Below are 24,557 nucleotides of genomic sequence, written 5' to 3' on the forward strand. Positions count from 1 at the left end.
GGGATGAAGTGGTTGTCAGAAATCAAACTTCAGCATCTCGAGAGTACTTAAGATATGTTAGTCGCTTGTTACAATCAAGAGATCCCATATCCTACTAACAGTGGCTGCCAGATCCGAGTCGATGATCAATCTTGTAAAATGCCCACATTCGGGACACCGCATCCGAGGTTGTGTGGTGCGTGCCCTTTCTCCGATGAGAAGCACATACGATTCATCTCGACCAACCCATTACCAGGGTCGCCACAACCGTGTGGTATCTCCGGTACGCGGGAAAGCAGGCTGTATCAGTCGAATTGTGGCACAAGCACCTGGTGATGAATCATTTAGTTCCCGCGTGTCCAGCAGACGCCCGTCCCTTGCTTCCAGATTGGATAGCTTACATTGTATAGAAGAGCGATCGTGAGACAACCACCGCACCGATAGTCTGGGGCCGGGGCGAGCCCCACCCACCTAGTAAGCGTGAGCCTGCAGATTGCTTTAAGAGAGAGGGGACTTACGGTGGGAAGAAGGTCTGAAGGTCTTCTCTTTTTCAAGGTAGGCCCCAGCCACCTAGTATGTATGAGCAGGTCGTGCAGATGTCGAGGAGGGATAGTCGCCTTACGCTGGGAAGAAGGTCTGAAGGCTTCGTTTCATTGAGGCAGGCCCCGGCCACCTGATCAGTGTGAGCAGGTTTATCTAAATCCCAGAAGTGGTGGAAAACTCACAGTGGGAAGAAGGGCTGAAGGCCTTCCTTCTCTTGAGGGGGAACTTGGAATGAATCCAGGAAATCAAGCAAGGATGCTACTGAGGTCGGTGGGCTGTTGACCGAGGAGAGGATTTGGCGAAGGAACGGAAGCTTTTGGACGATAGAGTGTTGTGGAGTTGGTGTTGCGGCTGTGTTTGGAAAGTGCGAGGGAAGCGGTGGGGGCCACCAGTGGAGTACTTTCTGGCAGGGAAGGAGTACAGCATGTGATCTAAAGTCGGGAAGAGAGCAGAATGATTGATCGAGATGTTTCGCATTGCAGTGAATTTTCTCGACTCCATATTGAATACAGGTCTATGTGCTCTATTTGCCCGCGGTTGTGGAAGTCTTTCCCTACCATATTCGTTTCATGACCAGGTAGCGAGGATCCATGCGGGAGTATGATCGAGAGATAGACGCATGGGCCTGATGACGACGCCAAAGACCAAGAAGAAACGAGATCTCCCTAATGCAGAATATGCAGTTTCATCGATCGACCCAAAGTCCACCTCCGGTGTGAGGGTCCTAGCTGCTGATCTTGAGATTGTGTTGACAATTCCCCAGGATGCAGTGCACAGCCCAGCTGGTTGACCCTTATAACAACGGCCCCTGACCACCATCGCACAACACTGTGGCCAGACGCCGATCGCGACCGAGGTACCTGACGAAGAGCCTCATAACTGCAATCTATTCATGCATAATGCCAGACGTCTGCATGCGAACCAATGAGATACGTGATTTGGCCCCAATTTGGAAGGATGAAGATGGGGCCTGCGCGGCAGTTTGGGGGCATCTTGTCTGAAGACTGCAGATCTGACTCAGACCAACACAAAACAAGACAAAGCGGAGTTTCAGGATGCGACACATGCAGGCCATCGTTCTGCCTTGCAGATTCGGGCTGTTCTTCTGTCATCATGCTGGTGTCGTCAACCGCGCCGCCTCTCTACGTGTAAATACCGCTCTCGCCAAATCCAGGCCCGCGCGTCGCTCGCAACAATCCCTTCGCGGTCAATTGACCTATACTTGGCGAAAGAGACTCAACAATCAGACAGACCCATGATAACATGAGCTCATCGAGCGCGGATGGCTCCTACGAGCTCTACAACTACAATCCCTCCGTCGCCGCCGCCGTCATCTTCGTCCTGCTCTTCCTCGCGATAACGGTCCACCATGTCTACCAGCTGGCCCGAGCGCACGCCTGGTACTTCACCTGCTTCGTGCTGGGTGGTATCTGTGAGTGTCCAGAACTCCGCAATAAAGCCATCCCCACTAACCTCGACCCTGAACGGCAGTAGAAGTAATCGGCTACATTGCGCGCGCCTCGGCGCATAACAACACCAGCAGCCAGACGATCTTCACGCTCCAAACGCTACTGATTCTCCTAGCGCCGCCTCTCTACGCAGCAACCCTGTACATGACACTAGGCCGTCTCGTCTTCTACCTCGACAAAGAGTCCCTGAGCATCGTCCCGACGCGATGGCTAACCGTGATCTTCGTCGCGGGGGACATCATCTCCTTCCTAATCCAAGGCGCCGGTACGCATCCCGCTCCAAACCCCCTCAAATAATCTCCCAAACTAACCTCCGAAGGCGGCGCGATCCTCACGCACACATCAACAGACGCCTCCGCCCTCACGACGGGCCAAAACATCATCATCGCAGGCCTAGTCATCCAGCTCCTTTTCTTCACAGTCTTCCTGCTGGCAGCGATCACCTTCCACTACCGGATCCACCGCAGCCCCTCCTCGCAGTCCATCTCGTCATGCATCGCAACCGACGGCTGGTTCCACGCCACCTGGGAGACGACCCTGTTGGGCCTGTACGTGGCCGGCGCGCTGATCCTGGTGCGCTCGGTATACCGGCTGGCGGAGTATGCGAGCGCCGGCGCCACCGGCGAGGGGTATTTGGGTAGGCATGAGGCGTTCGCGTATGTGTTCGACGCGCTGCCGATGTTTCTGGGTATGGTGGTCATGGCCGTGTGGCATCCGTCGCGGGTGTTGTTGCTCAACCGCAGGGTGTATCAGCTGGATATGGCGTTTAATGAAGAGAGGAATGATGTGCAGTTGAGTAAGATTTATTTGGGGTAGGATGCTGTGGGTTTGGTTGGTTAGTGGGTGTGACTGTTTGTGTGATTGAGTAGGTATATATGATGTATAGGATGTACTGCCTTATTGCCGGAATGTGTCAAGATATGTCATGATCACATTGGAAGAAAGGTTGATTGTAATCATTTGTCTGTGCAGTTGCTGCGGTCACGCATCGCATGCCACGTTAAGCCATACCAGACTGCAATCAACACAGATCGGTGTCTTACCCAGAGATTCAGTGCTCTAGCGAGTGCCTGGATATGTGAAGAGAGACGACCTCGATTGGTCTCCGTCTATTTATCCTGCCTGGGTCTGCTATGTATACTGCAGTGCCTGAGCGACTCTGCCAAGCCCGGGGCCGGGCCCGGGGAAGGGGGGCCTTGCCCGAATAGGAAGAAAGCATGTGACGGGCTATGTCTCAACGGGAAGAATGAGGGAGTCGAGCTACGCCCCTGAAATGTATATCTTAGCGGCGATCAACTTCATCTTCTAGCGCGATTCGCGTTTAGAGGTGACAATATAATTTTTCTCACTATGACAAAGGATGGCCTAAACCTTCCGATGGGTGCCCGGTAAAACCAATGACCTTAGAAGCACAGTCCGGTTGTTGTCTATACCAGGTATTTGTTATACTCGACATCGTGGTGTAGTGCATGGCTGTCCTCGGTCACGAGCTGACATCCCCGATGAGCGGTCACATCCCGGGATCGCACCGCAGTGATCGACAAACGCGCTGTCCATCACCAACACGAAAGACGTGTCTGGGTGACTTTAAAACCCCCACGGAGCCCTTCACTTGAGCCTTTCACTTTCAACATCTGCTCCAACTCCCAGCAGCATCCCACGATAGCCTAAGCTCAACGTCCTCGCTCTCAAATCCTACGTCGCAAAGACCCATCGTCCGTTACACAAACCCACCGATCCGATCGCACGACCGCACCCCGTTCACCGATCGGCTAGCGACAACATCCCCAGCACCAAACCGCAACACCCACAGACAAAATGCCAACAATCAAAGCCGGCGGTCGCGTGTTTCACGTCACGGACGTCGATCGCGAACAATGCACACGGATCGTGCCTATGCGGGTGCTTTCATTGGGGCTAACGAGGACGGGATCGGAGTGTGAGTTCGTTGCAGGTCTCACGGGACGGGATGATCCAGGCAAGTGCTGATATAGAGACTGCAGCGATGATGGATGCGCTTCGCATTCTCGGCTACTACGAAGCGTACCACGGGTACCAGGCCATGATCTCGAACCCGCGCGACTGCGAGATGTGGCGGAAGGCTTTGCGGGCGAAGTATGAGGGGGTGGGGAAGCGGTTTGGGCGGGCGGAGTGGGATCGGCTGCTTGGGCATTGTCAGGTGGGTTCGCTTCGCTTCGCTGCTGCTGGATGTCTCGCAAGGGAAGGGTCTGGGTAATCAGGGGTGCAGTGTCAACTATGGCTAACACCCTATAGGCTGTTTCGGACCTCCCGGCTCTTTGCTTCGCAGAAGATCTGATCGAGGCATACCCTGAAGCGAAAGTCATAGTCACAGTCCGCGATGTGGACGAGTGGTATGAGTACGTCCACCTCCCATCTACCTAGTATAGATGGCGACACTGACACGACAGATCAATGATGGCTCTCGTCGCCGCGATCGACACCCCGGTCAACAAGTACCTATTCGTACCCATCCTCACCGCCATCAACACGATCTTCCGTTCGCGCTACCGCATCGTGCCCGAGACATTCGAGAAAGCGGGCTTGTATTTCTTCGGAACGAATATCCGCAACGACGCCCGCGATACCTATCGGAATCACGTGGCGAGGATCCAGGAGCTGGTGCCCAAGGAGAGACTGTTGCTCTATCATGTGAAGGAGGGGTGGGAGCCGCTGTGCGAGTTCCTGGGGCAGCCGGTGCCCGATGTCCCTGTGCCGAGGGGGAATACCAGGGCGGATATGCTGGCCCGGCATCAGGCGTGTATGAAGCTGAATCTGCGGGAGTGTGCGTGGAAGGTGGTGCAGGGGGTTGTTTGCTTGGGAGCGGTAGGGTTCGTGGTGGTGATGGTCGAGAATGGGGGGTTGCGATTGAGTTGGAGGGGGTTTTGGGATGCTAACTGGTGTAGGTCTGTTTTTGCATAGCGTGGCTATCAGATGCGCTGTATGGCTCAGTATGAGCAGACCATGCTCGAGGCTTCTGTCAGCGTGTCAGTTGGTCCTTATCACGAAAGTACAATTTGAGTAACCCGTCGATCAATCCACCCACCTACGACTTCATCGATTCCACGGTAGAAACATCGCCCACCCTCCCTGCCATCGAAAGCCTCTTTCACAGCAATAAACCCAGTAGCCCCATCCCATTTCTTCCCATCTCCAAATAACTTATCCCTCGCAAGACAATCCCCAGTGCCTACCTTCCGAGCCCGGGACACCCAACTCCAATGCCCAAACCTGGCACATTAGCCCCAGAAGGCGACTTACAAGAGTCATCCCCTACAGCCCAGCTTAATTATATCCACATCCACACTTACACCTCAGAAAAATGTCTTAGATCACCCGAAGGCAGCAGAATAAAAGTCTCAGTAGAGGTGATATTCGACAGCCCTGCCCTCGCCATCATTGAACTCCCTGGGTGTAGTGCAGTGCAGTGAAGATGGTTATACTCCATTCGGTAAGCATCTCCGACTGCCGCGGAGGTACTAAGTATTAAGTAGAATGTGGCGGTGGGGTACTCGGGGTGGAGTGCGCCAAAATTACATTTATTTAGTGTATTCTTGAAGTCGCGGTGGGACTAGGTTAGAGGTTGGTTAATTTGTTCTTCTGGAGGGGTTTATGCTCTTCGGCGTTGGCTGTGTCAGTGGGAGGGTGGGAAGGGAATGGAAGGGAATGGGAGGGAAGGCTGGTTTTAGACTGGTGGTTTTATTGGCACCGGTAGGGCATATAGACTCGTCCTGAAATTTGGTTTTCCGGGTTCTTTGAGATTGGAGGTGCGATGGTCTATAGGGAACTCCGTGGACTGCTTGGGAGAAAGGATATGAAAAAAGAGAGCAAGCTGGCCGGCACTGATCTTACCCTCTGGTTTGATATTTCTCCACGTGAGACACCCTAGCTGATTTGAGGAACCGTAGCAGAGGCATTGGCCTTGGCTAGCTATGCGATCGATCTCTATTCATTAAGGTAAACGCGTTACCGGGCTAGGTCTTCTGTGGATTGCTACGGTACCGTTCTGGGAGCAGTGTAGAGCTGCCGAACCTGGATGACCGAATCTGAATCATCAAAGAAGTCAACGTGACTCGCGACAATAGCGGCGAAATACAAAAGTAACCAGTGTACGCAACGCGGCTTGGCTGCTCGCAACTTACAACCGATCCGAACGAAGTCTTGGCGGATTTACGCAGACCAAACATGCGACAGCATGTTTCAGATGCCACCATGACAGTCGCCTGGATAGTAAGCTCACTAAATTGATGCACTCGAGTGTGTTCGTGGGTGCATCTTCTGGCATGACGGGATGTGGGTAGGCTCTGCGGGATGGCACTCCTGCGAGGGAAGAATATTAGTCCTATCTGATAATTCCTATTCCGTGGGTGGGGAAGAGCCGAGGTGCAAAAAGAGGAAAAAAATGATGCGCCCCCAGCATTCCGGAACTGGAAGGAGGTATGATCGTCCGCATTTGGCCACCCCTATCACATTTTTGGGCTGATGCGATGGTACTGTACCTGAGGCGACCCCTCTTGTAGAAAAGCTAAACTTTCATTCTGGCTCAGTAACCTCTGGACCAGAGATCTCACCTCGTCAGGTACAGGAGCATTTGCAGACGGAGGGTGAGATTGTGGTTGCCTAGAATCACACAGCAGGGCAGTGTGCTTGCGTGGCCCCTAACGTAGGCGGATCCCCCAATGTTGGCTCCTGTTGGCTCACCGGGGTGATAAGCCTTGGGTTTGGAGGTTTAGTGGAAGCTTGGCCTGGGGTTGTTGCACCAACCGAGGGCGGGAAAAGGGCGAGAACACGTCACGGACCCTCCGACCGGCCGCGTCACAAGCCCGGCACGCAGGCACGCAGGCATCAAGTGTCATCATTGGCGCCCCTTGCGTGATCTGACGTTGCAGATGGGCGATGCTCCTTCCATGCCGCTTCTAAAAACAGTAGAAAGGCTGATACTGTTTCGCCAGAGACAGGGTTCGCCATTGGTTAAACCACCCAGGCATAACTTGCTGACTGCATACGTAGAGGCGTGATGACTCGACCTCTCACTCCGAGGGGGAGGGTTATTAGACGCCCGCCCAGTCCTGCTGCTCCAACGTCAGCATCAGCATTCTGCTTTATCTTTCCTCGCAGCCGTGGTTCCTTGTTTTTAATCACGCACGATCCAGGCACCGTCTCAGGCAACAAACATGGCACCTTCGATCGCCTCGTCTAATGACAACCGGCCCGAGTCCGGGCGCTCGGCGGAGAGCAACCACAAGACCTCGCTTTCGAGCAGCGCCGACCCGAATCAGGCCCTAAATGGGGAGCGTGCAAGTAGGTGGATGTAGAGGAGATTGCATGGTTTATAGTTTGCCACCAGTGCCGAACTAACTGGTGCCGATGTAGTGGACAGCGTCGGGTCGAGCGGTTTCTCCCTACGCGCAATGCAGCATCGCGACCGCGAGGGCAAAGTGATCAGTGCGTTCCCCTATCTCCCAGCATCGAAGCTCAATCTAACCAACTCTTCAGCGGAACCCGACGTGTCGAATCCTACCCGCTATCGGTTCGAGCGACCTCTGGACACAATTCGGTCTTTCGAGGCTGCGATCGAGCGACGCAGGCGGGAAAATGCAGGCTTGTAGGGGAGGCAGAGTGCACGGGCGAAAATGGCCAAAGTGTATGATTTAAGTCGTTCGTGTTTCAATTCTTGGGGCTTGTATTATTGAATGGCGTTAATGATGTATTGGAAGCGATAGTCGACTTTGACTGCTCTGCTCTGATCTGATCTGTTCTGGATTGTTGTTGTAACGAGTAAATAAATGTCCGGTCGGGAGTCAGTCTGGGGTTTGCCGAACTCCGTCGAACCGCTGCCTCAGGCCGCGAGAGGATCGACAGATCTTAACTTCTGCACTTTATTTATTGTTTTTCTTTCTTCAAGATCAACCCCCAACTTCCTATCGCCCCCAAGTCATCCTCAATTGAATATGATATTGACTCGTCCTCCTCCGCGGTAATATGCGCAAATTACTGGTACTTATAGCCACCGCGACGGCCGTTCCCACTCGAGGGAAAAAGATTCTTCTCTAAAATCAGGCATCCACTTTGGCACTACGACGACGCCATCCTCCACCCACCAGTTTGGCCAGCGTCCCACTTCGCTGTCCTTTCTTGACACGCTCTTCCACTCTGGCTACCGAGTTCTCAGTCTAATGGCTTTGTCCTTTACCGCGAGTGGACGCTCCCAAGCAACTCTAATCGCTAGTCCCTTGTTAGCACCATCATGTCCACTACCACCGTCAATGGCCCATGGTGGTGGGTGACGCGTTCGCCTGTATAGCGGGCCCCGGCCAGGAGACTTGAGAGGCCACAGATCTGGGAGCTCATATCAGGAGAGAAACCAATGGTTGCTAATTATACGCTGTCCTCTTAAAATAGCCGGTGCCAGGTTTTCCTTGGAAGATGGCTATATGTTACGCTCTCAGTTCCCTGTTGTGCGCGCACTCAGGTCTTGATATACTTGCCATTCGTTTTTATCTTTCTATTTCACTCGTTCATTTATCCGCCCTCTTGTTCTCGCGTTTTCTTCCTATCGTATACTTGATTTGAATAAACTCTGGGCATCATGAAGCTCTCCCTCGCTCTTGGAGCGGCAGTCTTTGTGGGATCTGCTCTGGCAGATATTGATCCTATCGTCATCAAGGTGGGAGGCCTGCATTCAACTGTCTTGGGCACTTGCTGATAGACATCAGGGTTCCAAATTCTTCTACAGCAGCAACAACACCCAATTGTACGGATCTCAGGCTGTTTTGTTTTGATCTCGCTGACATTCTCAAGCTATATCCGTGGTGTTGCCTATCAGGGTATGTTATTCGACCACTTTCGCCAATGCAAAGCCTAATCTCCTGCAGCCGATTATGACTCCAACTCCACCGACAGCAGCTCCAGCAGCTATGTCGACCCTCTGGCCGACGCCACCCTCTGCAAGCGTGACATCCCTATCCTGCAGGAGATCAGGACCAATGTCATTCGTACTTATGCTGTCGACCCGACAAAGAACCACACCGAATGCATGAACATGCTTGCCGAAGCCGGTATCTATGTCATCTCCGATCTGTCGGACCCGTCCGAGTCCATCGATCGGGACGATCCGACCTGGGAGACCAGCTTATACACTCGGTACAAGAACGTGATTGACGATCTGTCTCAGTACAACAATACCATCGGCTTCTTCGCTGGTAACGAGGTCTCCAACACCATCGACACGACCGATGCCAGCGCTTTCGTCAAGGCCGCCGTCCGCGACATGAAGGCCTACATCAAGGCCAAGGGCTACCGCTCCATGGGTGTTGGGTACGCCACCAACGACGACTCCGACATCCGTGTCAACATGGCCGACTACTTCAACTGTGAAAGCGAAGACGTGGGTGTCGACTTCTGGGGCTACAATATCTACTCCTGGTGCGGCAACTCCACCTACGAGGAGTCCGGCTACAAGACTCGCACCGAGCAGTTCAGCAACTACTCCGTCCCGGTCTTCTTCGCCGAGTACGGCTGCAACACTCCGTCGCCCCGCCACTTCACCGAGATCCAGGCTCTTTTCGGCGACGAGATGAACGACGTGTGGTCCGGCGGTATCGTCTACATGTACTTCCAGACTGACAACGACTACGGTAGGTGGACCGCGGACACATGTATGACAGCAGCAACTAATCCCTCCCAGGCTTGGTCTCCGCCATCGACAGCACGAGCGTCAGCAAGCTGAAGGACTTCACCTACTACTCGGAGCAGATCCAGAGCGCCACGCCGACCGGCACCAACAAGGCGTCCTACACGCCCACCAACACAGCACTCCAGAGCTGTCCCACGGTCGGCAGCAAGTGGCAGGCCAAGGCGTCGCCGCTGCCGCCGACGCCCAACAGCGAGCTGTGCTCCTGCATGAACGCCGCGGCCGGGTGCGTGGTCAAGGACTCGGTCTCCAGCACGAAGTACGCGACCCTGTTCTCCGAAGTCTGCGGCTACATCTCGTGCACGGGCGTCTTCCACAACGGCACGACCGGTAGCTACGGCGACTTCGGCATGTGCGAGCCCAAGCAGCAGCTCAACTGGGCGCTGAACCGCTACTGGGAGAGCCAGAACAAGGGGGTCTCGGCCTGCAGCTTCGGCGGCTACGCCACCACCACCGCCGCCACCACCGCCAGCACCTGCAGCGCCATGCTCTCGGAGGCCGGCACCGCCGGCACCGGCTCGGTCTCGTCCACCGCCACGGCCACCGGCGACTCGTCCTCCAGCAGCTCGACCTCCAGCTCCGACTCCAGCTCCTCCGCCGGCCACATCACCGGCTCCGCCATGGTGGGCGTCGGCTCTCTCCAGCTGGGTGCGTACGTGGTTACCGCCGTCGCCGCCGGTCTGGGTATGATCCTGTTGTAAGCGGTGCGTGCACGGATAGTAGATCCATGTCATCTTAGAAGAACTTGACGCTATACAGTATTCACCAGTCACTCATTCATTCATTTCACCATCGCTCCCTTCATGTACATTACATTGCCTTCACTCACTTCTCCTCTTGTACTCAGTGCAGTCCTCAGCCCGTAACTCAATTCAGCTGTTGAGGTATGAATCCAGGTAAACAAATCCTACTATGCCGTGCCGACCTCCTCTCCCTCGGTCCGTAGCGACAAGCTACAGAAAGTACCCTCGCTTAGGTAGGTCACAAGCCAACCCTGCAACCCCCTTTCGCAAACCAAGTAACCAGACCAACCCCAAAAGACAAACAGAGACCAGTCCCATGGAACCGGACCAGACTATAAGACCGACCTGTCATTTCCGAATAGCAAATAGCACCCTCCATGTCATGAAAATAGTACCACAAGTAGACCACCCACATCAACACTACCCATAACTCCCGCTCAAAAAAAAGATAGGATAGGATAGACAATCCAAGCAGCAACAGCCCATCGATAGGCCTTCGAAAGACCTCATCCCATGGTGCAAAAGCACAACTTAGGCCGGATATTTATTCACCCCTCACAGCGGGGTAGAGATGAAGAATAGGGGTTGTACTGTACCTAGCTAGTTTACGGGTTCAATGTCTGAGCTTAACCGAGAATTGGGAGGGGTGATGCTATCATAAGCAGAATCGAGTCTCTGGTGGACTTGCCTGTGGGACAACTACGGGTATGATTGCTTGCGCGAATTACTGCTTGCGACCGGTTCCTGCTAAGTTTCGCGAAGGGGGCGCGTCTACATGGCGGAGAGCGCAATCAGGTGCATGGAACTAGAACATTTGGAGGTGTATTGGAAAGAGCCGATGGCGGTTAGCCTCCCGAAATGCCAGCGTCCAAGCAGGTGTATATCTCCCCTCCGTCCCCAGCTCTTCGGGAATGCCAAGTCCACAAGATCATCCCTCCAACCCCACCGTATTCCACGCGTACAAATCCGGCCCGAGGTCCAGCATTGGCTTCATGCCGCGGGCTTTCCGGTTGGCATCGACATGACGCAGAAGCGTCCGACAAACGGGTTTAAGCTCTTTTGGAAGGATTGCAAACTTAGCTAGGCTTCTCGCCCTCTTCTCAACTATGTCAATCGTGGTCGTGGTCATGGGAAAGTTGTTGTTGTGGTGGTGGTGCTGGTATTGTATCTCGAATTGCTTGTACATGGCACGGACTTGATCTTGCCAACTTTGCCCATTCCTGTCGGCTGACGCCGGTTTGATGGCCCAGAAATTCCTGGGATCTGTATGCTGGCGGATGAAATCGAGAGGGGCAGCAGCTGCTACCTTACACCATGACAATAGATACGATTTCAATATTTGCGGCTTAAGATGTAGGGGGGTTAACAGGGGGAAAGTGAAGTTTGTGCGTGTGAAGTGTGTGGAAAAGGGTGCCGGGGATTTGCAATCGATGAAGGTGAATTCCGTCAGCTTGGGCATCTGAATTGCCAGGGACAAAATGTCGTGCCACGCCCCGTCAATGAGTGTGACATTCCTGAAATTAAGGAGACAAATTAAGTGCTTAACCTGCTCTAAGACGGAGACCAAAGTTTGAAAAGAGACGCTGCTCGCCTCAAGATGAAGGGTTTCGAGATGCAGAGCAGGCGAGACTGGTCGCTCGAGCGGCACAAACCGCGTCGCCTGATCATGCACGGCTGACTCGACTAAGCCGAGGAACCAAGTTGTGAAGTTTAGACGAGGAGAAGCCGGGCTCCCACCATGCATAAACACCCGTCCACTGTACCAAGAGCCAATCTGCAGATGACGGAGCTGTCGCAGGACTTGTTCCAGTGGCTCTTGCAAAGTGTAAAGGACCGATCCCGTGAACATGTCAAGGGTGGGGAGTGTCAGCTTCAAGCTCGTCAATCTCGGTGTTGTAGCAGCACATTGTAGGATGCTGTGGAGGAGCAATTGGATCTTCGAGTCCGGGTAATCTATGCTGGCGCCCAAGGTCACTTGCAAAGCCTCGATGTTACGCAGTTTTGTTATGGACGTCGCGAGGAGATCGATATGCTCAAGCAGGCCCTCATCACGGCTTCCGAATCCAATTTCGAGCTGGCGAACATAGCCAGCGTACTCACTGCTGCAGATCTTGGCCAGGCGCTCGTATTTAGGGATCTCGACCATCACGTTGCGAAACAGGTGCCGGGACATCAAGGTGCAGAAGCTCTTGTTCACCAGTCGTAAACAGGCTATGGTGTTGGCGGGAGGGCACCGTTTTCCGGTCTTCATGCGTTCTACTCTCCTAGAGACTTGATACGCGTAGTCTTCTTCTGCGATGTACGACAAGATCTATGGAGCCAATTCAGGCACAAGCCATGATTACAGATCGATAGAAGCGCAACTCACAATGTCTATGACCTCTAGAGGAAGGGCCGTCATCTTTGCTGATATCGTGACGCGTCTATGTAGCGAATTCAATTATTTTCTGTAACCTCATGAATTAGATTTTAGGTCAAGATGAGACAAAGCGAAAGTATGGCGAGGTGCGTCGTTTCAAAGACAGATACATAGGCAAACATGCTTGTTCGAGCGGATCAATCCACGATCGGAGGATGGGAGAAAAGAGAATTTCATAGGGAGCCTTGAGCCAAATAAGTGGATATTGAGAATATTTTACCTGTCAAGTTTCCAATGGCGTATTCATCACAGAAAACACAAGACCAAAGATGTGAGGAGGAGACGCACAGTACCTCAGTGCTCCCAGAGTGCTTCTACCGCCAAAGTCACATGATGCCCCCTCTCACACATTGAGAGACCGGAAATACTCGAGCTCCGACTCCTGCACTAACTTGGACGAGCCTGAGGCCTCTCAGAGGTCCGCTCACCGCCCTCGTCGCCATGTTGATAGCCTCGTTTCCCTGAGTTCCTCGATAGCCTCGGATATCACCGTTTCCACGTCTCTCAGAGGTGTTCCACCAGTTCCATCAAACTTTGTGCGGCAAATCTTAGGTGCATCATGGATTCCTGTTGTTTCGAGGAGACTGTAACTGGTCATTCCTTCGACTTCTTTCGAGCTTTGATAGGAGTGGATAACCCTTATGAGTGTCAAAGTGTTTGTGAAGGACCCGTTCATAGGCAATTTGAGCTGAAGTGAATCGGTGTAGAGTCTGGCTGGCTGGCTGGGCGAGTGTTCAACGGTTATCCTGGCGAAGCCTCGTGAGTGATAACTGTCGACAAAGTTAGGAGCAGTGGGAGGATTAGACCGAGAAATGATTGTCACTACGTGGAAGGAAGGAACGACTCAGTCTCATACACATCCATCAATTATGATTAAGTAATAAGTAATATCAATAACAATATCATCTACCCGAACTGAACTCCATCCCTAAGCACATCATCCTACTCACTCTTCTGCATCTTCTTCCCCCGAGGCCCAGCAACGGTGCCCATCAAGACTGCCCCAACGTTAGTGCTTTGGACCCAGACCGGAGGGAAAAGGAAACTCACCATCCCAATGCTTGAACGAGCTCGAATAGTTCCCCCGGAAATACCGATGGTGATCATCGTGCCAATCCGAGCCGCCCCACAGCGGGAAAATCCTCCGCAGACTCCAGGGGAAATCATACCCGGAATGCGAGTCGATGGCCTGGAACTGCCGGAGCGCCACCCACACCAACACGGTCATCAGATGAACCTCGCCCGTGAACCAGCCCAGCACCAAGGGAGGCCCGATGGTTCCGAAGCCCAATAGCATTGTCTCCCACGGACTCGCATATTCAGCAGTCAGGCCGAATGGGGTGGCATATTGGTGGTGGACGCGATGGACGGCACGGTACAGCGGGCCCCAGTGAAAGGCGCGGTGGAGCCAGTAGTGGTAGGTGTCTTCGACAAAGAAGAAAATAGTCGTCTGGATGGCGAGGGTCTTAAGATCGGGGAAGGGAACGGTATATTGTAGCCCGCAGAATTCCATCATCGGGTGGAAGAGGACGATGAGCGGAAGCTCGACGATGAAGTGGATTGCAAGGATGTATTTGACGCAGTTCCATTGTTCGCGCGCGGAAGGCGGTGCTTTCTTGTCTTGGATCTTGTAGCGTTGGAAGAGGCTGGGGAAGGCGTCGGCGATGATCCAGGGGATGCAGCGACTGAAGTAGAGGAGCTCGTGTGCGAGAAAGGTGATGATGCCTGGGCACGGGGGTTAATTGTCGTGTTTGTGGTGAATGGGAGAGCGAGAACCATACCTGTAGCGAGAATGTCGTTGTCCCAATAGGCGTAATGTGTCCACCAGAGCTTCTCGAGGAAGGATAATTTAGGGTTCAGGCTGGCGATATCGTAGAGCTCATGATAGGAGCCCGTCGCCGGTGCGGCGAGCGTGGTGTTGAAGTTGTAGTCCATGATGATCGTCAGCGCATTCCGTCACGCTGTTAATTCGTTGGAGACTCATACATTGAGTGAGCATTTGAGTATATGTACTTTTTTTTTCTCGGTTGTGGTGACCGGTAGCTCTGGTGGATATCCGGATGGTCTGATCGGACACACCACTCCGGATCCCGGACAGACATCGACTGATCCCGATCCGTGTCCTGCATTTGATTAATTCCAACGCCTCAAATTCCGCCCGCCACTCACAAACTGGCCTTTCCCCAGATTCGGCCAGATCACCATGGCCCACCTGAAATGTATAATGTGTTCCATTATTGGTTCTTCGGATGCGTGGTGTCATTGGCCGGTCGAGGAAAATGGTCGAGAAATGCCTGCGCCGCAGAGGTCATTCTGGGGCTAAAACGCACGACGCGGTCGAACGATGCCGGATGCCCCTGAGCCATCGCTGCCTAAATGTACATCGTTATGACTGAATTGTCAGGCTCTTCAGGTTGTCGCTTTTGTAGGGTGTTGCTTAAGATGTAATCTTATCCGGGCCCCTCGGGATGGTCAGATCCCGTCCACAAAAGCCGGTGACAGAGTTTTCTCATCAAAGCACTTTGCACAAAATAATTGAGTAGGCCGATGCGCAAGAGGATTGAGGTTCAAAATTCCCTCTTCAGTCGGGCGGCAAACCGAATCAATTGCTAAGCTTGCATCACCGTTAGGCATTCGGTTCCAGGAAGGCTGGACCGTCTGTTCTTGTCTTGTCTCCAGATCTCATGTTCCGGAGAATGTAGACTGTGGGTATTCATGCTAGTGACAGAGAGCTCTAAGCTGCAATAATGGCCTCGACCAATAGTCACTTGCGGTGTTCGCCCATGACGCATATGGCATGTATTCCCGAATACCTTTCAGAAGAAACCTAACTGTTTCGGCAAAAGGGTCGCCGGAAAGAGCGACATGATACACGAAAGCATAGTAGCAGATCTCGATCGTTCCGTGTCCTGAGGTACAGCCCAACTTTCGTGTGTGTTAGAATGAGGCCTAGACGTCTGCAAAAAATCACGCCACTGGCCGGTGGAGCTGACTTGCCGATGAGCACGTTATCATATGAATTGATGTCTTCGCTTAATTCGACCCTACACGGGCGATCGCAATAAGATACTCGACATTGCTTCTCAACTGCGATTTTCCGGAAGCTTGGGCTATCGCGCCATCAGAGTGCTTAAATCTCGAGGAGGAAGCTGATAGCATCTTGGTAAATAAGCGCGTACCCGAGTATGATGGCTTGTGGGCTTGATTTGTGGCTCACCACATCAAGACACAAGCCTTATGTTGAATGCGACCAGGGTCTGTCCATGTGTTTGGTCTTTCTGGTCGTTGAACAAGGGCGACTTAGACTTCGTCGTGCTTTCACATAAGTCCCAGTCGACTTTGCCATACCTCAAGTGAGTTTGTGAAAGCTCAGAGCATTTGTTTCACCGCGATTAACGCTTCATCGCAATCGTATCCGAGTCATCGGTAGCAAGCCACGTTTTAGGATACTTGCAGCATCTAGAATAGTTGATTCATATGTTAGCAGCATTCGTCTGTTCCTTTGCATAACGAGAATGAACAAGACTGCTGAATTCTCTGAAGCTGAAGCGCTTCAGGAACGAGTATTGAAGATGTTCACAACGCTCACATAGCAAGAGATGTAACACATCGACCTCAACAAAACTCATTGGCTTCTCAAGTAATGCACACTGTGTAGTGCACAAGGGCAGTTGTACGCTATACTGGGTTGCAAAGTGTTGTCCAGAAGACAGAAGGGATTCTGCCCCCACCCCTGTCAGTTCTTTCTCCGCTTCCCCCTCTTTAGCTCTCAACCTTCCCCAACATCCCCAACGCATGTCTTCACACCAACAGTGAGCCCGATACATCACAGTCTCATCAATCTGATCAAATGAACAAGGAATATGCATTCAACAAGGTTTAATGCGCTGTCCCGTAATGAGTTAGTCGCAGCGTCCCGCATGAGCGCACTACTGCCATTCCCACCTCTTCTCTGGGCTTCTTTATCAATTATCGAGGACGGTTCACTTTTCGAACCTGAATCAAGCCTGCTCAATTCAATATGTCTAGCAGAAAGATTTGGGAGACCACCGAGGTGATCATCTGCGGCTGCGGTCCTACAGGGGCGATGCTATCCGCGTATCTCGGTCGCATGGGCATCCGCAACATCGTGATCGAGAAAGAGGCTAATATCACCACCGATCCTCGAGGTATTGCATTGGACGAAGATGGAATACGCTTGGTCCAGGGATTAGGTTTGTATGACTGGATCTACACGGAAATCGGAACATGTCCGTCTTTCTTCTATCACCGACCCGACCCGAGCTGACCTACGAAGGCATGGGAGAATTCAAGTTCATCAGCGGCACCGAAAAGGACCTACACAAGCCTCCTATTCTCGAAATCGTGCACAATGCGGTCAGTCAGTCGTCTCCGATCGATAGTCGATTCTCATTGTGACTAGCCCGCTGGTACCTCAGGACATGTCGGGTACATTGGCCACAAGCAGCCGGTGCTCGAGAGCAAGCTGAGGAGCGCCATCTCTCCCACGTGCTGTTCCCTGCGATGTGGATCCACGATTGTCGGCATCAAGGAGGACAAGGACTGGGTATACTGCACGTACCACAACGCGGATGGAAAGGACCATAACGTGCGCGCCCGGTATCTGGTTGGTGCAGACGGCAAGACGGGGTACACACGCAAACAATACCTTGAGCCACGAGGGGTCATGATGGAGAAGTTTCATGAGTACGTAGCTTGCTACTGAGTGAGGTGAGTCAGCTGCTTACTGTGGAGTGCAGGGCTTTTTACGAAGAGACATGGGTCGCACTGAACTGGAAGATGACCCTCCCGACACCCGAGACACATCCCAGCTTCCCTTTGTGGGAATTAGGATACAAACCTAAGCAGGTATACGACTTGTTCTTCCCATCGGAGTTCCGCTTTCTATGCAACCGGGAGAGACCGGCGGTTTGTGGTCGCTTTGGTCTTCCAGAAGACAGACTATGGAGATTCGAGTATCTTGTCGATCGCAGTGAAAATGGAGATCGTATGGCTGAACCAGAGGAGATGAGGCGGATCGTGCTTCCTTACCTGACGCACAGAGGCAGTCGATACAAGTAAGTCGCTTATTCTTACTCGCTGCCGCCGATTGACTCGTTCATAGCCTCGATCAAGACGTGCAATTCCCTGAGGACTGCATCACTGTTCTTCGTTGTCGCCCTTTCAAGTTCTCGTCCCGCACATGCAATGTATGGGCTAAGGAACGGGTGATTCTGTGCGGTGATGCAGCGCATGTCTTTCCACCTTGTAAGGTCTTCTTTCTTGATGGATATTCTTTAGTCTCACGCTTCAATCAGTCGGTGGTCAGGGAATAGTATCAGGCTTCCGCGATGCAATCTCCCTATCATGGCGCCTTGTGGTGCTCTGCCGATATCAACCATACAAGCGCAACCACGAGAGGGTATTAGCCGCATGGTACCTTGAACGCAAGCAGCAACTCAGAGTATCCCTGGCCACGACGGTCCGCAACGGCGAACTGGTATGCGAAAGAAATCTGCTGAAGACCCTCCTCCGCGACTGGGCTCTTTGGTTCATGCAGCTCTTCCCAATGTATCGAGATCGGCTACAACGTGGCGGTCGCAAGACGGCAACATTTCAACTCAGACATTCTGAAGGCATGCCCTTCATCCCCGATCTGAACGGAGGAATCTACATGCCTCAGGTATACTGCCGAACCGCTACCGGCAGGATCTGCTTTACCGATGACGCTATCTACCGTGCTGGCAGCAGATCTCTGTTTCGCGTGTTTATCTACCTCCAGAGCAGTGCTGAAATTGCTTCCGCGACGGAGGCATTGCACGGCATTGAGTGCTGGTCTCGAGGAGAGTTCGACAGTCACAACATCCCCATAATCGTGGAAAATATGGCCTCGACAGACATTATTCAGATGTCCAACGTGTTCCAGATCGCCAGCGCAGAGGAGTTCTCCAGGTCACCGCTATGCAGCCAACGCCCTGTACCTTTATCGTATAATCCGTTCCTAATTCGCAAGAGAGTGCAGGGAACATTCGTGGTTGTCCGACCGGACAGGTTTGTCTTCGCAGCTTGCAATGATCGGGGCGAGTTGAAAGAGGCGGTGGAGTGTATGGCCAGGTATCTCTACGGTGAGATCTAGCTTGGCTTTGGTGTCGCCAGTCGCCTCATCTACCCTCAATCAATACATGTAGACACCATATAGATATCGTACATACTCTCCTTTATATCACAAAGCTGTTGACCTTCCAACGCAAGCAAAGGTTCAACCTCTGCGGCCGGCGACACGGCCATCAACTCCGCGTTTCAAAAGCAGCGGCCAAACACCGCGGCGTCGGGCCACACAACCACCCAATCACAGAACCCCAGAACACCCACCACCAAGCCCCCATTGGCGGGAACCTTCACCCGCGCCCGAACAAACCCGGAATCCGTCACGGGTCCGTCCCAGACAGACCAACCAAAAGCGGATCCTCATTCTTCCCAACCGAATCAATCAGAAGCCCAGAACCCAGCAACAACATGCAAAAGGAGCAATCAGGCAACAATAGATGCCTCAACCCCTCACACCTTTCGGCCGAAGCAAACAGACCGTGGCAAACACTTTCCAGCGAATGCAAATCCATTGGCGGAAGTGGGGGGGTGGTTTCAACTTTCAACAGCAGCTATGAACCCGGTTTCTTTGTCCTGCGTATCAGGGCTTGGAAAAGTTGAACCGCACTATTTGTCGATGTGTCCGGTGCTTTTCTCCGGTGTATTGGATTGAGTGTAAGCTGAACCTTACTGTTTGTTGATGTGTCCGGTGCTTTTCTCCGGTGTATTGGATTGAGTGTAAGCTGAACCTTACTGTTTGTTGATGTGCCCGGTGCATTTCTCCGGCGTGTTGTATTGAGTGTAAGTTGAACCTCACTGTTTATCGATTGTGTCCGGTGCTTTTCTCCGGCGTATTAGATTGAGTGTAAGCTGAACCTCACTGTTTGTCGCTTGTGCCCGGTGCTTTTCTCCGGCGTATTGGATTGAGTGTAAGTTGAACCTCACTGTTTGTCGATTGTGTCCGGTGCTTTTCTCCGGCGTATTGAATTGAGTGTAAGTTGAACCTCTTTACGGGGGTTCAAGCTGCCCTTTGTCTTCGGCGATTGTCTCCGGCGTATTAGACGGCGGGGAGGTTGAACCTTATTATATCCTTGATGTATGGAGGAGATGGGGGTCCAGGTCGTGCTGATTGTTTCTTGTTCTGTGAGTTGACTATGGGAGTCAACTGTGAGTGCGGTGAATATGTAAGTGTGTGGGTGTAGTACGCGGAACATGCACGAGCGCAATTGGTCTGGTGTTTGTGTCGGATACCGACCGCGTCGTTGGTAATGTGTAGTCCGTCACCTACAAGTAGTTCATCCATCCCTCAATGTTTCCTTCGCAAAGCAATACAAGGCAATAGAGCTAGGTAGTAGTGACGGGATGAGAGGAGACCCAATATGCCATCCACACCACATACCTTTCCTTGGACTCTCGATGCAGAGAGTGTGGTTACCAGCTCCGACTCGACGCAGATATATATATCTTCACTAGCCCGGACAACATCAACCGATGTTACTAACCACCAACAAACTTAATTGAGAGTGCACCATTTCAATGAGTATCGCCTTCAGCCATGAGATAGGTCTCCCCTGCTACAATGAATGAAGAACCATCATAGGGGATCTGATTCCGACTTTCAGAGGGTGTTAGGAGGGTTTACCCCGCACATATCCTTATGCCCATGCGGAGCTTGAGGGGTTCAAGAGCCGGGTTAGTGTCGAGATGATGAGGTGGTTGTGGGTGCTCTGCCGGGTTAAGAAAGGGGCTGATTGAAAGTTGCCGATATTAGCATAAAGTGATTGTGGAGGTGGGCCAGAAAGTAAGTTAAAACGCATGCAACCGGCTTATGCTCGGTCTACGCAGTAAAAATGACGAACTTGTGAGCATGAGTGGCGCAAATTATATTGGTAGAAGATTAACTATAGAATAGAAGCTATATGCACGGCATACGTCAGCTCAGCTGTTTGCTTAAATACCCCTGCGAAACACCCTCCAAGCGTTCAGCTTAGAAGTAGCTGGTATCGACCCAGCTGGTGAAGTCGGATCCCAAGATGTCGGCGATGTTGAGCTTGGTAGTCAGCTTCTCGGCAAAGGTGGCACGGGTACCCTTGGCTCCAGCACCGGTGTTATCGTACTCGCCGAAAGTGACGTTCTCGGTGTTGGGGGTGGAGGTGGACCAGGTGGTCCAGCCGAGGGAGTTGATCACGTTGGTCAAGCTGGTCTGCTGGAAGACCACACGGGCGTATTGGGACCAGGGACGGCCTACAACGATATCAGTACAGCTGTACAGCTCATCACGGATCGAAAGACACTCTAAAAACTTACCAAGGTAGTAGGTGCCTGCGGAAACGTCGTTACCCTCAGCAGCAGAGACGGTCGACTTGTTGATCACATAGTAAGAAGTGTCGGACTCGGAGGAGCGCCCGTTGGCGGTGATGTAACCAGAAGTGGGACCCTCAAGAACACGGATGTCACACTCCTGGAACCAGGCACGAGCGTGCTGACCGAAAATGAAGTCGCTAGACGGGTTAGTACGTGCTTTTCTCAGGACCTGGAAAACACTTACACGGCACCCTCGATGTAAGACTTGGCGTAGATCTGGTTACCGGTCTGGGCAAGGAGAGTATCCTGGTAGCCAGTGAAGTTGCAGGCATAGTAGCCCTGCTCGGTAGCCCACGCGCTCAGGGCCAAGGCCTGGTGGCAAGCCTGGCCACAAGTGTTGGCAATGTTGAGGTTGTAGACCTGGGATCCAGCAGCCTTGTTGCGGAAAGTCGCTGTTCCTGTTTAGTTCATGCCGGTAATGATTACCAGAGGAAACTTACCAGTCAGGTCATCGTTCTCACCAGCGTCCGTATAAGAGATGGCGTGGGTGACGGTGACAAGGTTGTCCTCGTAGGTGTCAGTGCTAAGAAGATGTTAGCGTCTTTTCAAGAGGAGAAAGGATAACAACATACTTCTCGGTTTCACCGTAGATGATCACCTTGCCCTTCATGGCGGGAAGGTAGACCTGCTCATTGTAAACACCTTCCTTGATGAAGATGGTCTGAGTCTCGGTGGAGGTGGTGCTCAGAGCGTCAATGGCAGCTCCGATCTGGAAAGGCATCAGTAAACCTCTAACATATGATTCATGCGGATATTCTCACCGTATCATAGTCACCTCCGGACTTGGCGACGACGATCGAGCCGGCAGGAGCCGTGGTACGGCTGGCAGCCAGTGCGGACACGGCGAAGAGAGCGGAAGCCAAGACTGATTTAACCATTTTTGCGGTGTACGTGAGTGTAAGATCGACTGGATCGGCGAGGTAAGGCTCAATGTAGAGACAAGAAAGACCTTTTATATTTCTTTCTAGCAAGATGGTGATTGTTAGAGTGCGCCATTTCCATCTTGGGCCGGCATTTGTCTCATATCCGTCAGGAGTTTAAGGTGGGGTTGCAGCGGAATATCTGCAGACCCCCAGTCGAGTCAAGATAACTATATCTGAAATCACTAGGAAGATTCGGGCAAGGGCAAGTCGGCTGGAGGCATTCAAAGAAGCTTCTAATGCTTCTCTAGTCTAGTGGAACCTATCATGGCCCGGTTTTCTTCGTTTTTGGTGGGTGCTTCATTTATGATGGTGCAATCACAGCGCTCCCTGTCTTTGGTTAATATCAATATTTAACCTCCAATGATTAAGCTTAATGATAACCACGACATGGCATGAGAAACGGGTCAAGTGAAAATGGTGATGAATTGAAGGGTCGACCTTGACCCACATCAGTTCGAGACAGGAGAGCTTTCGGGCTGCTCAGAAACGCCGATCTCCGACGGTCGGCTTGTGGGGGACATCCAGGGGTTGCTCAAACAATCTAGCAGGGTCTTGCATGGACAGAAGCATGTTCGTACCGCTCATGGAGGGGTGCTGAGACCACACCAGATTGATGCAATGTTGTCCAGGGGCAAGGCTGTTACGTTTACTCTTCTCGGACTATGGCCGTGTCAAAGCGCCATTCTGCCCCTGTTCCTGTTCATCGTCACCTGAGACAGCGATCTTGCTTGGAATTTTTTGATTGACGGAATTATCCAAATCAAGCACCGAAAGTCTCATGCAGGTCACGCCTGGACCGTTGCCGCAGGATAGTTATGCCACATGTTGAACACTTTTTCCGCGAGTACTCTTGAACGGGAGGCGGCACATGCTGGTATAATTGGAAGATCGGAATTTAAGTTTGGTCAAGCATCCGACCGTAGGTGCTGATTCAGATGGGTCGTCCGGCGAACAAGCCCTGCTGCTGCTGAAGAAATCCGCACCTTCGGCACATTCAGACCGTGTTCCGGAAGAATTTTGTGCCTTCCATCGCATTGATTGCACCCATGGGACGATCGTGGGATACGCCAGTATAGTTGATAGTGTAATTTACTCGGTCGCACCCCTGACCCTCACTTGTGGATATGCATTTGGAGACTGCAACCCGAGTGTTCCGAGTCTCCGATTCCCGGATTATATGACTTGACATTAAGATGAGCTGACGTATCTCGGTCATGGAGAATACGACCGGCAAGAGATATCGATCGACGATTGGTTTTGGAAGAGCGTATACCGAGGCATTCCCACTTGACATTAGAGCTCTTCTAGTGCGCAGACAGGACACTCACAAGCTGCCAAGCAAGGCCAATTTGCGGAATTGATAAGCTGACGTGGACATGTCTGTAGAGCGAACGCGACAATTCGGAAATCATATCAATCAGAGTGCCGTAACTAAGGGATATCACACACATGGAAAAGACTAACCCTAATGATGATAGAGCCAGGAGTCAGGAGAAACGAGTCATTGGAGCTTTATTAGCGTCCGGGGCGTTCTCATGAGGATGGGTCTGGTCTCGTGACGAGGGATTGGTGGGGTAGTGCTGCTACTCTGTAATCAATCAGTGCAATTCTTATCATAGCGACGATAAGAATGCTGACTCCTATCCATTGCTTGAGGGTCATCGCTCCATGAGCCATTGGGAAGGATTGCGTTGTTAGTTGCACGGCTGGAGATGAAGGGGTTGGCATGATCATTTATGGAGAAGACAAAAAGGGAAGGTAGCTCAGAACCGTGACCCACTAACTATCACTTAACACTCTAATTCAGACCTCTTTCATTCCGCATAATCCATATGAAGTCTCGGCGCGCCATTGTCTGCAGCTATCCAGAGCTGCTCGAAGATTCAATGGGAAGATACCTTTAGAGTCATATATCCCGGTGGTCTCCCTCGCCCTTTAAGCACAAATGTTCTCTCGTTACAGCTCCAAGTTAAGATTCATGGTACTGTACACAGACTGACTTGCTTTGGTTACTGTCTACCGCCTAATCACTTAAGACGAGCGAAAAGACGTCCTCGAATGCGTGGTCTTCCAGTACCCCTCGCTTACATCGGTAAATGGCGCAGGGCTACATTCCCATGGAATGATGAAGTTGTTTCTGTCTTGAAATAAGTGATATTGAAACCGCCGAGCTTACATCCTCAAGACGGCGTAAAATGCTACCGAGGTCCGAGCAGCATTCAAGCGTAAGGGGGCGCAATAACCGTTCTTGTCTATATCCATGATACACTGGAACTGGATCTCGTGCTTTGCTGTGAAGATTCAACTCAGACCCCAAGA

At 52.2% G+C, this 24,557-nt stretch overlaps 8 protein-coding genes across 8 annotated transcripts; 5 read left to right on the forward strand and 3 right to left on the reverse strand.

Annotated features, from left to right (window-relative positions):
* Window positions 1-1,691: 1,691 nt before the first annotated feature.
* Window positions 1,692-2,860, forward strand: BO97DRAFT_194207 (RTA1 domain-containing protein). Its single transcript, XM_025690490.1, has 3 exons — window positions 1,692-1,954; window positions 2,014-2,256; window positions 2,311-2,860. Exons 1-3 carry the CDS (start codon window positions 1,786-1,788, stop codon window positions 2,805-2,807), a joined length of 909 nt encoding a protein of 302 aa, XP_025547880.1. The 5' UTR covers window positions 1,692-1,785; the 3' UTR covers window positions 2,808-2,860.
* A 638-nt stretch (window positions 2,861-3,498) lies between these two features.
* Window positions 3,499-4,931, forward strand: BO97DRAFT_397535 (sulfotransferase family protein; the record flags this gene model as incomplete). Its single annotated transcript, XM_025694148.1, has 4 exons — window positions 3,499-3,930; window positions 3,995-4,170; window positions 4,266-4,369; window positions 4,421-4,931. The coding sequence occupies exons 1-4, from the start codon at window positions 3,810-3,812 to the stop codon at window positions 4,929-4,931; spliced, it is 912 nt and encodes a 303-aa protein (XP_025547881.1). The 5' UTR covers window positions 3,499-3,809.
* Window positions 4,932-7,204: 2,273 nt separating this feature from the next.
* On the forward strand, window positions 7,205-7,603 carry BO97DRAFT_305771 (DUF2406 domain-containing protein; the record flags this gene model as incomplete). The annotated part of the gene is made up of 3 exons (XM_025691159.1): window positions 7,205-7,320; window positions 7,390-7,454; window positions 7,506-7,603. Coding segments are annotated over 3 exons (279 nt in total), but the record flags the coding sequence as incomplete, so codon positions are not given.
* Window positions 7,604-8,598: 995 nt separating this feature from the next.
* On the forward strand, window positions 8,599-10,403 carry BO97DRAFT_437373 (glycoside hydrolase family 72 protein; the record flags this gene model as incomplete). Its single annotated transcript, XM_025697843.1, has 5 exons — window positions 8,599-8,676; window positions 8,726-8,763; window positions 8,811-8,836; window positions 8,885-9,646; window positions 9,697-10,403. The coding sequence occupies 5 exons, from the start codon at window positions 8,599-8,601 to the stop codon at window positions 10,401-10,403; spliced, it is 1,611 nt and encodes a 536-aa protein (XP_025547883.1).
* A 970-nt stretch (window positions 10,404-11,373) lies between these two features.
* BO97DRAFT_445935 (uncharacterized protein) lies at window positions 11,374-13,097 on the reverse strand (the record flags this gene model as incomplete). Its single annotated transcript, XM_025698599.1, has 3 exons — window positions 13,085-13,097; window positions 12,814-12,892; window positions 11,374-12,756 (listed from the first exon to the last, which is right to left on the reverse strand). The coding sequence occupies exons 2-3, from the start codon at window positions 12,844-12,846 to the stop codon at window positions 11,374-11,376; spliced, it is 1,416 nt and encodes a 471-aa protein (XP_025547884.1). The 5' UTR covers window positions 12,847-12,892; window positions 13,085-13,097.
* A 709-nt stretch (window positions 13,098-13,806) lies between these two features.
* On the reverse strand, window positions 13,807-14,799 carry BO97DRAFT_437375 (sterol desaturase family protein; the record flags this gene model as incomplete). The annotated part of the gene is made up of 3 exons (XM_025697844.1): window positions 13,807-13,862; window positions 13,915-14,589; window positions 14,646-14,799. 3 exons carry the CDS (start codon window positions 14,797-14,799, stop codon window positions 13,807-13,809), a joined length of 885 nt encoding a protein of 294 aa, XP_025547885.1.
* A 1,952-nt stretch (window positions 14,800-16,751) lies between these two features.
* On the forward strand, window positions 16,752-19,190 carry BO97DRAFT_194412 (putative monooxygenase). Its single transcript, XM_025690491.1, has 6 exons — window positions 16,752-17,114; window positions 17,162-17,241; window positions 17,288-17,571; window positions 17,625-17,942; window positions 17,990-18,132; window positions 18,183-19,190. The coding sequence occupies exons 1-6, from the start codon at window positions 16,886-16,888 to the stop codon at window positions 18,998-19,000; spliced, it is 1,872 nt and encodes a 623-aa protein (XP_025547886.1). The 5' UTR covers window positions 16,752-16,885; the 3' UTR covers window positions 19,001-19,190.
* A 1,748-nt stretch (window positions 19,191-20,938) lies between these two features.
* Window positions 20,939-22,330, reverse strand: BO97DRAFT_480408 (pectinesterase; the record flags this gene model as incomplete). The annotated part of the gene is made up of 6 exons (XM_025700754.1): window positions 22,077-22,330; window positions 21,888-22,024; window positions 21,756-21,838; window positions 21,500-21,707; window positions 21,259-21,452; window positions 20,939-21,195 (listed from the first exon to the last, which is right to left on the reverse strand). The coding sequence occupies exons 1-6, from the start codon at window positions 22,191-22,193 to the stop codon at window positions 20,939-20,941; spliced, it is 996 nt and encodes a 331-aa protein (XP_025547887.1). The 5' UTR covers window positions 22,194-22,330.
* Window positions 22,331-24,557: the final 2,227 nt, after the last annotated feature.

This window comes from Aspergillus homomorphus, assembly GCF_003184865.1.
Source record: "Aspergillus homomorphus CBS 101889 unplaced genomic scaffold BO97scaffold_44, whole genome shotgun sequence".
NCBI classification, from domain to species: Eukaryota; Fungi; Ascomycota; class Eurotiomycetes; order Eurotiales; family Aspergillaceae; genus Aspergillus; species Aspergillus homomorphus.